Source organism: Sander vitreus, chromosome 14, assembly GCF_031162955.1.
Source record: "Sander vitreus isolate 19-12246 chromosome 14, sanVit1, whole genome shotgun sequence".
Classification (NCBI taxonomy): domain Eukaryota; kingdom Metazoa; phylum Chordata; class Actinopteri; order Perciformes; family Percidae; genus Sander; species Sander vitreus.
Window position 1 is genome coordinate 5,314,151 of NC_135868.1, and position 11,475 is coordinate 5,325,625.

An 11,475-nucleotide genomic window follows, 5' to 3' on the forward strand; every position below is an offset into this window, starting at 1 on the left:
GGGTACAGGGAGGGGGAAAAAAAATATCACATCGATACATATACTCATCCCGCTGTTTTACAAAGATAGTCCCCAACTTGCTCCCTCCCACCCATACAATACCAACGAGAATAAAAGAAATGATACTTGGAGTAAAAAAACAGCAAAGAATCAATATATAATAAAATATAATACGAATTGTACAGTACACTCCGGTTATTTCTGTTGTCCTTTTCAAATCCTGAACACGTTAACAGTTTGAGTCGCGTTTTCTCGCCATCCACGCCTCTTTAAAAAAAATGACAAAAGTAGTGTACATTAAAAACATGGTCACCAACACTTCTAACTCCGTTTTTCTTTTTTTCCAGTCACTTTATCAATGGCCTTTCGCGACCAATACGACCCTTTACTGTTTATATAATGAGGTTCTTTAGGATTTCTTTTTGTCTTCCTAAAAATTCATTTATCTTGAGGGCAATGTCATCTCAGTAAAAAAAAGGGAGAGATTCTCCACTGGGGTAAACAAATAAACACATACAGAGCAAGAGACACGGACTATACGGTTTAACTGTGAATAATGTGAAAACTATTTGAAAAAATAAACTGGTACTAAAAAAGGTACCTCACTTCTACAATCCGTATTATGCGCAAACACTGCTAGTGGGAAATTTCAAAATAAAATAAAAACTGATGATGAAAAGCAAACTGGATTGATGTTTGTTTTTTTTTTTTGTTTTTTTTCTTCAAACGGGTGCTACTAAAAATTGTCACATGGTCCAGAGTTCCTCCACCTCAGGCGGGACAGATGAGGAGGGTGGTTCTGATTTTGGGGCTTTTGAAGTCCACTCTAATTTATCAACCACCTCTGCTGCAGTAAATTAGGATTGTATACAGATATATCCCGGATGGGTGTGGGGATATTCTGCTAGTTACACTAAACCCTCCACATTCTCCCATCTTGTTCTGTTAAAAACTCACTAGCTCTTGCTTGCTTCTTGGATTATTTAAAAAAAACAAAAAAAAAACAACATCAAAACAATCTAATCTAGAAAACTTTTTTTTTTTACTGACTGAACTCAGTCAGAACTGTTGATCTCTCTGGCTGGACCACAACCGGGACCGCTAGCTCGGCAACTGGGGGCGTTAGCTCAACAACGGGGACCGTTAGCTCGACTGGTGAATGGTCCGCCTCAGACGGCAGAGATTTAGTCTTCATCAGTTCCCAGATCCCACCGGTCATCGCCCCCCGACAGCAGAACTTGTGGCGGGCCAGAAGCTGGGAGTTCCAGAAACGGTGTCGGCATTTGCGGCACTGGAAAGCAGCTTGTTTAAGATGCTGGCCCCTGTGTTTCAAGGCTTTGTGTAGGGAGCTGGTGTGCTTGCCACACACCTGGCACCGCAGACGGGTGTGGCACCCTGAGTTTCTCGGCGGGTGCCTGGTGGCGTGGTGGACCAGCAGAGAACCCTGCTTGGCGTATGTGGTGCTGGGGCAGATGGGACAGGGGAAGCGCTTGATGGGGATGTCCATTGAGGTGAGTCCGGTGACTTTGACAGCCCCTCCGTACCACGACTTCGCTCTCGTCATGCCGCCCTTCATCCTCAGCTGGGCCAGGAGCTTTTTCTTCTTGAGCTGCGCCTGCAGTCGACCCCTCCTCTTCCTCAGAACCAATAGCTTCCGGCGGGTGTCTTTGCTCAGAGGGACACCCACCAGCTTTCCATCTCTCATGATGCTGTGGATCAACACTCGCCTTTTTTTTTTTCTTTGCTTTTTTGTTTGTCCATGCTGCTTTTGGAAGTTTTTTGAGCGGTAGTGAAAAGGGTGCTGCTGCTGCTGCGAGCCAGAAGTCCCCTGCTGCATGTGAGACGATGCTGCGTAGTTTGAACCTGATCCGGAGTCATAGAAGAGCGGAGGGTACCCGGAGGGTTGGGACTGGTTGACACGCTGGCCACTGCGGTCGATGCCGTGCTGGGACAGCTTGTGGCGCACCAAGCTGTTGGAGTAGGCAAAGGCTTTACCACATACTTCACAACGAAAGGACTTTTCCAGCCCTACCCCACCACCGTGGACAGTCTGTTGATGTGCCGTCAGGTGGAAATAGTGGCGGAATGATTTCCAGCACACTGTACAGGTATAAAGCCTCTGAGAGGGGGTGCCAGATGTTGGAGACTTCTCTCCTTGGGAGCAGGATGAGAAGTAGTCAGAGTTCCCCGAGGTGGCGCCTTGACTGATGGCGGCGGCGGCGGCAGCAGCAGCAGCCGCTGCAGCGGCACCTTTCACCCTTCTCCCCTGGCTGTCAATCTCACCTTTTCTGTGCAACTTCCCGTGTCTCACTAGGCTCTGTGCATAGGCAAACATCTTCCCGCACAGATTGCATTTGTAGTTCTTTTGACCAGAGTGCACGGTCAGATGCTTGGTGAGGTGGAAAGGCTCACGGAACAGTTTGCCACAGACGTCGCAGGGGTGGGGCTTCTCCCCCGTGTGAACGCGGTTGTGGCGCCGCAGGGTCTCCGCCCTTCTGAAGCGCTTGCAACAAATCTGACAGCTGTACGGCCTCTCTGACCCGTCCCCGGGAGGTGCAGGGCTCCTTCGTCTCCTGACGATGGTGCTGGGGTCCCTCTTTTCTCTGGGCTTCCTTGGCCTCCTGGGCTTCGTGTGGGGGTGGCTCGGGTGGGTCAAGGGCATGGTGGAACCGTTGAGGCTGGACGTGGATGACGGTCCGCCCATGTTACCAAACCCCAACCCCCCCAGCAGGCCTCCAATGATATCCCTCCTCTCTCCTTCCCGGCCTTCCGAGTTTATATCACAAGAGGCTGCGGCTGCAGCGGCGATGGCCGACATTGCACTGCTGGTGACCTCGTCCTCCGAATCGTCCAATAGGGAGGAGAGGGGGAGGTGTGGCTGCTGTGGCTGTTGGTGGTGGTGCTGCTGCTGCTGCTGCTGTGGTTGCTGGCTCTGTGGGTGGGGATGAAGAGTTGGGGCTAAAGGGGCCTTACGCAGAGTTTGATTGGTCATGTCACCGGCTAGCGTACTCTCCGAGGAGTACAGAGACGAGGATTGCGATCGCCTGTAGTCATCGACTCCGCTGTTGTAGGACGACTGACTCTGGTAGCGATTTCTGGAATAATCGGTTGCATACTTGTCATTAGCCATTGCTGCCCCATCGTTTTGGATTCCCACCCTGTCTCCACTGCTTCCCATTTTACTGCCATTTGGGTTGGACGACCCACTCCTGCCGCCGCTGGCCCGGTTTTTTGAACTCCGCGGAGGTTTGCCACAGGCACCTGATGCGGCATGGTTGAGAAGAGAGGTGCTCTCACGGAAGCAACGCCCGCAAGCCGGGCAGCGGAAAGGCTTCTCGTCGTGAATCTTCTCGTGTCTCGTAAGTGACTCTCGGCGGTTGAAGGACTTTTGGCAGATATTGCAGGCAAAAGGCCGGTTTTCTGAGTGGGTGACACTGTGTTGGATGAGGTGACCCCTCTTTTTAAATCTCTTCCCACACTCGCCACAGCAGAAGACCCTCTCTGGGCTGGGGGAGTTGCCGTCCAACTTCCTGCTTTGGCTTTCTGGTGGCAAGCCATGGCTGCGGAGATGCCTTCGGAGACTGGAGAGGTGGGTGAAGGTTTTACCACATTCACCGCAGTGGTAAAGCGGCTCTGGTTCGGGCTGGCCAGATGAACAGTTACGGTCTTGGGATTTGGACAACTGTTGGTTACGGTTGGCGACAAGCACAGAGGTGGAGTTAGAGGAAGGGGGGCCAGACGAAGAGGAGGAGATGGTGGAGGATGACTGCTGTTGCTGCGAGGACGATGAGAGGATAGAGGAATGCGATGGCTCGCTTGCAATGCCACTTATCCTAACACCCCCGGATCCTCCTCCCACGAGGCCTGATGAGGAGCTCTGACTGTGCCCACTCGAGCTGCTGTTATGGCAGTTACCCACACTGCTACTGCTATGGCTGTGACTGCTGTGACCACTACTCTCCGCTTTTCTTTGGGGCAGGTAGCCCGCCATTGCTTTCTTCCTCCTGCTTCCTCCACTCGAAGCTGACGAAGACGAGCTGTCTCCTGTCTTTGCATCGTCTTTAGAGAGGGACAGGTGCAGGGGCAGGGGGAGGGGAAGGCCAGCCTCTTGCTGCATTAGTGATGCTATCTGGTTAGAGGAAAGGACCGGAATGCCTTGGAAATCAAAGCCACCCAGCGGGGCAGGCTGGGGAGCCGGGTGGAGAGGGTGCGGGTGGTGTGTGTGGCTGTGTGGATGAGATAAGGCATGAGGGGTCAGCTGCTGCTGCTGCTGCTGAGGCGGTGGAGCTGTGTGGCTGTGGCTGTGGGAGGAGTGAAGGGCGGGGGGAGGGGCCAGAGCCGAGTTTGACTCACTGACCCCTTGGCCCAGACCCAAGCCCAAGTGGTTGTGAGTGCCTTGCTGGACGAGGAACTGCTCCAGGCTGCTGTTGGTGGGGACGCCGGACAGGAAGTACTGGTTGGCGGCAAGCATGCAGCTGAACTGCTGGTGGAGGCTGCGGGGATCCGACTGGCTGACTAAGGGGACTGCAGTGCTGCCGGAGGGGTTGTTGGAGGCCGAGGAAGAGGTAGAGGGAGAGGCTGAGGAAGAGGTGGGACCAGTGGAGGGCTGAGGGACAGAGAGACCTGGATGCAGCGGTGGAGGAGGGGGCGCAGGCGTGACAACTCCACTGCTGCTCCCGCCAAAGTCAAAGCGGCCCATGCCGGAGTGGAGCTGCTCCTGAGCCAGCGCAGCCTCGGCTGGGTGGAAAGGCCGCAGGAACTGGGGGTACCCCGAGCTCCCGCTCCCACTGCCGCTACTGCTGCTGCTCATCTTACTGGACTTCCTGGAGCTGTGGGACGAAGAGGACGACTGGCTCTGATGGGAGATGGATGGGGGAGGGGCGCCCATTTTGGCGAATAAGGACGAGGAGTCGGCGAAGGCATTGCTCCGAGAACTCTGGAGGGAGCCGAGGCCGAGGCCAGACAGGAGGCTCCCAGAAGCGTCAGCGGAGGGCTGGTGCTGCTGCTGGAGCTGCTGCTGATGCTGCAGCTGGACCTGCTGCTGGTGGCTCAGTTGTCGTTCCAACCCGAGGCCTTTGAACTGGTGGGCCTGGTGTCCACTCAGCATCTCCAAAATGTCCATGGGGTACTTGCTGAACTGGAACATCTTCCAATACAGCGGTGGCAAAGTGTCACGTAGCCACAACTGCCACGTGCACTAAGCTGGTTTATCTGCTGGAAACGGCAGCGACCCCTTGTCAAACCGACCAGGTGGGATTTTCAGAGGTAGTCCTGACCCTCACACTTCCAACAAACTGCTATATTCCACCAAAAGCCGATGCTCGAGTTTTTTTTCACATAAATGTATAAATATTTTTACTCTTCATTTAAGAGTGCTTCTGTGAGATTTTATAAAAAAAAAAAAAAATAAAAGGTCATAAATAGGCAATAAACTAAATTATACTAAAAAAAAAACAAAACTGTAGTGTTTCTTTAAAGGGTTCCATAACCATCTGTGGATTTTTAAAATTCAGGTCAGTAGTCCCATCAAGTGGAGTGTGTGTTATTTCAGTGGAGGGTGAACCATTGCTTCACTGCCCTTCTGTCCCCCTCACGGAGTTCTTCGGACAGCCTGAAGAATGACAGGGAAAAGGAAAGACACAGTAATGTCAGTTAGTGATTCAGTGACTTTATACAGAGACAAAAACACTTTGGGCACTGTGAACAACACTGTATTGCTTTTCTTGCAGACGGAGCCTCAAATCCCGGATGCTGAATGTATCAACGGGGAACTGAATAAACAAACGCAAGAGACTGATTTAGCTGAAGATGAACATTTTTTTTGCGGTTTTTAATTTTGAGCTTTAGTACTCAGTATTTAACGCTGGCCAGTTCATTTATTGAGCTGATGATATTATTGATAAAAGAACCTATAAATTCACTTTTGTTTTTAGTGAAGTTTTTCTGCATACTGCAAATTCTTCAGCTGGCTTCCTTATATCAGACAGTTTAAACCCAATGGACCCACAGCGACTGTAAACTTATAACTCCCCTTTGTGCGAGGTCTTCTCAGTTCTTTAAAATATCCAAAAGAAGAGTACAGTCTGGTTGCACAATGTCTTTCTGTCACTGCTTTAATGTGATATAGCAGTTTTAATCACACTAGTGTTGAGTTAAAAAATGCATTACTAGGCAGGCACATAGCGGAACAGAGTAACTAAACAGCATTTAAAGAAATGTATAAACAGAGTTAAAAAGAAGATACAAATGCAACTTTCATCCACTGGTTTCCATTGATGAAACTGAAATATTGGTGCAATAATCAGAACATTTAATTATGATATTGGTTTTCTAAGTGTGGCCGACTATTTGAAATGTATTTGTATCTTCACACTGTGCAGACACTAGAGAGAGCGAAAAGAAATGGGAGTGGTGGCTCAAAATGCCACACGACTCCTGGATAACAAAAGAGGCCCGGGACTAAGCAATGCATACCAACAGGTCTTGGTCTGGTTAGTTTAGAATCAGTGCTCAAAAGAAACGCTTTAAGAGTATTATGAGCTGTATCGTTTTAAAATTTTGAGTAATGAACACTAGTTGTTTCTAACAAAAATATTTAGATTCTACAACATCTCCTTAGTCTGAATACTGCCATCTGCAAAGATAACTTTCTTAACAACAGAAATGAGGCTTCTTTCTTTCACTGTAGGTAACCACCTGCCGCTTTTCCTTCCTGACCAAAGCATTAGCATGAAAGAAACTAATTTTTAAAGATCTTAATTCTGACCTTCCTCTGGCTTAGCACAGCGCGCTCGGCATGAACAACTCTCCCGAGACAGAAACCAGAGAAGCTAAACATCCTCATATGTGCCTTCGCATCTGCGTACAGCCTGAAGCACGGCAGAGCGACGCTGTGGAGGAAAAGCTTATTTCCTTTTGAAACCTGCTGTTACTTAAAGCTCTGTATGTCTTAACATGTGAAATGTTCTTCAGAAAGCACATAGTACAAGTAACTGTTAAAAAGCTGATGAACCACAAGGCGAAACATACCAATGTTGATTTTGAGAAGAAAGATGCTTCTGTTCACCACATGGTCGTCTATACAAAAATATCCACTCATAGAAGTGGTTCCCTATAACTCTGACCCTCAGATAATTCTAGGAATGAGACTGTCGAGGAAGAAAGGAAGCATTTTGAACAGACATACAATAGGGCTGCAGCCCTTAAACAAACAAAACAAACATTTGTCAAGTGTAGCTTTCACAAAAATCACACTCAAAACCACAAAACAAACGTCTGCTGCTGTCCAGCTACATCTAAATATTGCTCAGTTCCCAGTTTGTCCAACTGGCACGGACTGAAAATAATGGCATCCAACTAAGATCGGTTAGAAATATTTGTGTGGTATTGTAATTGACATGTAATTGGTATGCAAGACATACATTCGCAACAATAACAATCTAATACAATGCAACACAACGATAAAAATGTCAGTTTTGTAGCTTTAGGATAGATCTATTCATTTTTCAGAAAGCAGCATGAAGCAGCGTGCTGTCAAACCTGCCTCAAATGCTGCCGAGCTTCATTCCAGCTCTCTCCCAGGAACAACTAGTTCACACCGGTTACACCAGGTTTTAACGTAATCGCCGTTTCTTTGTTTAACCGCAATGAATTGTTAACATTAGCTAAGGTCCTAAGGGGTATAACTGTTGTGTAATGTAATTGTCAGTTTTATGTTCATTTAAGAAAAAAATACAATGTTTTATGATAAAAAGGAGGCGCGTTGTACTTCACAGGCTGTGTACTTGCGTTGTTACCATAGACAGTAAAAGAAATGGACACAGACTTCGACGGAGACCAGTGAAATATATTCTAAGCACTTTTCCGGTGATGGCTGAGTGTTAGTGCGCAGCCTCAAACTGAGCTTGAAGACGTAGATGTGACGTGAGCAACCTGTGTTGAAACTGAAAGTTGGAAGTCTTCTGGTAGCTGTGCCAAGAGAAATCTCAATCATTCCCAATCTTGCCGAATAAAGGAATAACGTTAACCCGCGAGTGGCATCGAGATGTTTTTTTTTTTTCCAATTGCCTGTTTAATTTCCCCATCCCCCGTGAACATAGGTATACCTCGTTACCCCTACTTCATTATTTAACATACTTTTTTTTTTAAATATCCTAGTTGTTTGTGGATAAATGTTACTTCATATGAATTCACTTGCCACATACCAAAGTATTTCCAATCCATCAAAACGTTGCTGAAATATTTTGATCAGATGCTGTCATGGACTTGAGATGGCTTCTCCCTTGACTGTATGCCTCCACGTCCCCCCCAATTTCCTGCGAGCTTCTCCAGTACTATACGGTAATTTCTCTACTGTGCGACAGTAAGTCCCTACGGAGCCATAACGTGAGGTACAAGGTAATGGAGCCTTTTATACATTGTCGTGTTTCTTTAGAAATAAACAATGGACAAAAAGTCTTTAAAACGCTTCAGATGTAAAGTTATTCACTGAAAGTGACGCCAAAATGAATGGGAGTCAATGGAATGCTAGCAGAAGGTGATGGCTTGTTAGCCTCAGAATCTCCCCAAAGGAGGTACGCTTTCCGGATGCTCACTTACCCCCTTGGTTGTTACATTATCTGGGTCACATGACAGCGATATTACCAAAGATGTATCTGGGATTCATTCAAAACTTTATTTGCTTGAAAAAGTAATACATGAATAATCATTTTGAAATTTGACCTAAAGAGACAATGACAGTTGATCGCAATCATTTCCGAGACAATTAATCGTATGGTATAATTTGGAATTTGTTACAGGTAAAAGCAGGTTAGCTGGACAGAAAACTAGCGCCACAGAGAGTCTGTAGCTGACCTTACCCATTATTGCTCTTTCACCCAGACAAAAAGGGAAAAAAAAAAAAACATTGCATGTGCTGACTGTCTACATTAAAAATCAGACTCAGTTCTCAGTGGCACATGACCGCTCAGCCACGATGTGGGAGGAATTTCCTTCAACAGCTAGACCTCTGATGTGTTGACTGTAAAAACATTTTGTTGTTGAAATGATATATTACCTCCTAACGGTTAAGGAAAGAAAAAAAATCAATACAGCATAATATCGTGATATCTTCCGTGGCAATACTGAATCGATACACAAACGCCAAGTATCTATTATACGTGTTGGTCAGTCTGTCTGCTTGACAATCCCGTTTGGCAGCAATACAATTAAAGTGAGGTGAACAAACAGAGAAATGTATCTTTTTAGATAAAACAGATGTTGACAAAGTTTCCTTTTGGGGGACATAATTTGAAATTGGGAAAAATTTGAGATGTTCAAAATCGCAATAATATCGTATCGTGAGGCCTCTGGTGATTCCCACCCTACTAACGGTATGCAATTCTAAGGAACCATCTGTGAAGTAGGGCTGGGCGATATGGAGAAAATCAAATATCTCGATACTTTTGACCAAATACCTCGATATCGATACCGCAACGATATGGTAGTGTTGACTATTGGTGCTTTCACAAAATATTTACACAATTAGATTTTTGATAAATAATCATCAGTAATGTGGCTATAATGACTAAGTGGGAAAAGGTAAATAGAACAGTTACAACAGTCTGGTAAGTTCAGAAAATGATCACTTTACTGTAATGCAGCCTTTCAAACCAGGAAAAGACAACACTTAGGCCATATTACGATATCCAAAATCTAAGACGATATCTAGTCTCATATCACGATATCGATACATTGCCCAGCTCTACTTTGAAGTCTGTTTGCTACAGTTTTGTTGGTGTGCCACATATATATATATATATATATATATATATATATATATATATATATATATATATATATATATATATATATATATATATATATATATATATATATATATATATATATATATAGGAAAGGATTATGCACTGAACGTCCCTGGTGCAAATGTTGGTCACAGTTTCTTGTGGTTTTCTGAGACCATTTAACACAAATGTTCACACGTGTATAAAGATCCAAACAGTCCTACATAGTGCGTTCAGTCTGTTTTGAACACTGCTGTTTTTTGTTTGTTTTCTCCGTGGAGTACATTTTTTTTGGACGTTTGTTTTTCCCACTGGCACACCAGCAATAAATATTATTTATATATATATATATATATAATAAAATTATGCACTGAACACTTGGCAGTGCTGGATGTGACCCTGGGCTCAAATCCCCCAAACAGCGAACACCCCTCCCTGTTGAAGTGTCCCGTTACATGACGGGGGGCAAAAAAAAATATATGGATGTTAGATAGTGAGCAGAAAGAAAAGAGCCTAAATCACAGTTGCATCAGTTCATATATATATATATATATATATATATATATATTTTTTTTAAAACTGATGTTTAAGTACAGCTGACGTGAGGGACGTTATACCTGTAACTATAACCTAAAATTTGATTTAACGTGACAGAAAACATTTAGAGGGAAGTCATTTTCATTACTTCTCATTGAGCTTGTTCTATGATAAACATAAAAAAAAGAAATGAGGTACTTAAACAATTAAACAAGTAGTGTATCACTGGGGAAACATTATCTACGCAATTAAGAGGCCAAAAACAGGACTGCAGGACTGACTGAGCTTCTCTGGATGTATTGGGATAGTTGTGGCAGCTCTTTGTGGCCCTACACCTCATTAAGAAACTTTAAAAATGTTCTGCATGCATTTAAAACATTATGGAGATTTCTTTTTAAAGAAAAACTACCTTAAACCAACGCCATCTGTCGCGTTCGTATCAACGATCACAGTAAAGTAGGGCTGCAACTAACGATTATTTTCATAGTCGATTAATCTGTTGATTATTTTCTTGATTAGTTGTTTGGTCTCTAAAATGTCAGAAAATGTGGATTAGTGTTTCCCAAGGCCCAAGATGACGTCCTCAAATGTCTTGTTTTGTCCACAACTCAGATATTCAGTTTACTGTCACAGAGGAGAGAAGAAGCTAGTCACATTTAAGAAGCTGGAATCAAATTTTTTTTTTTGTCATAAATGACTCACACTGACTAATCGATTATCAAAATAGTTGCCGATTAATTTGAGAGTTGACAACTAATCGATTAATCTTTGCAGCTCTACAGTAAAGCTTCTTAAGAGTCTAAATCAACTGATCAGTTTCAGGTTATTAAACAACCTTCTCTGTGAGGGAAGAGGAAACGTGTCGGTGACTCCTAATCAACATAAGAAAAAATGCACAACTTGTCACACCACAGCTCCACGGTGCACAGCAGGTATTTCAACCTATTAGTCCATTTTCAGGTTCTTCTAGTGCCAGAATAATATATAAAATTTCAACCTATTTACTTTTTTATTTTTTTTATTTCAATGTGTTCTCAGAAAATGCCCTGTGACCCTGACTGCATTTATATAAGGATACTCTACTGGTTAACTAATGCACAGATGTACATTGCATTTCATTATACTGACAATTACGAACAAGTATTTGGATTAG

General features: G+C 44.8%; 1 protein-coding gene across 1 annotated transcript in view; it reads right to left on the reverse strand.

Annotated features, from left to right (window-relative positions):
* Positions 1-695: 695 nt before the first annotated feature.
* The window catches only part of LOC144528593 (uncharacterized), a 12,490-nt gene continuing 1,710 nt past the window's right edge, over positions 696-11,475 (reverse strand). The window contains exon 3 of the mRNA XM_078267272.1: positions 696-5,611. Within this exon, the coding sequence (XP_078123398.1) occupies positions 1,043-5,146 (4,104 nt within the window). The 5' untranslated portion in view covers positions 5,147-5,611 and the 3' untranslated portion in view covers positions 696-1,042. The remainder of the gene's footprint in view (positions 5,612-11,475) is intronic.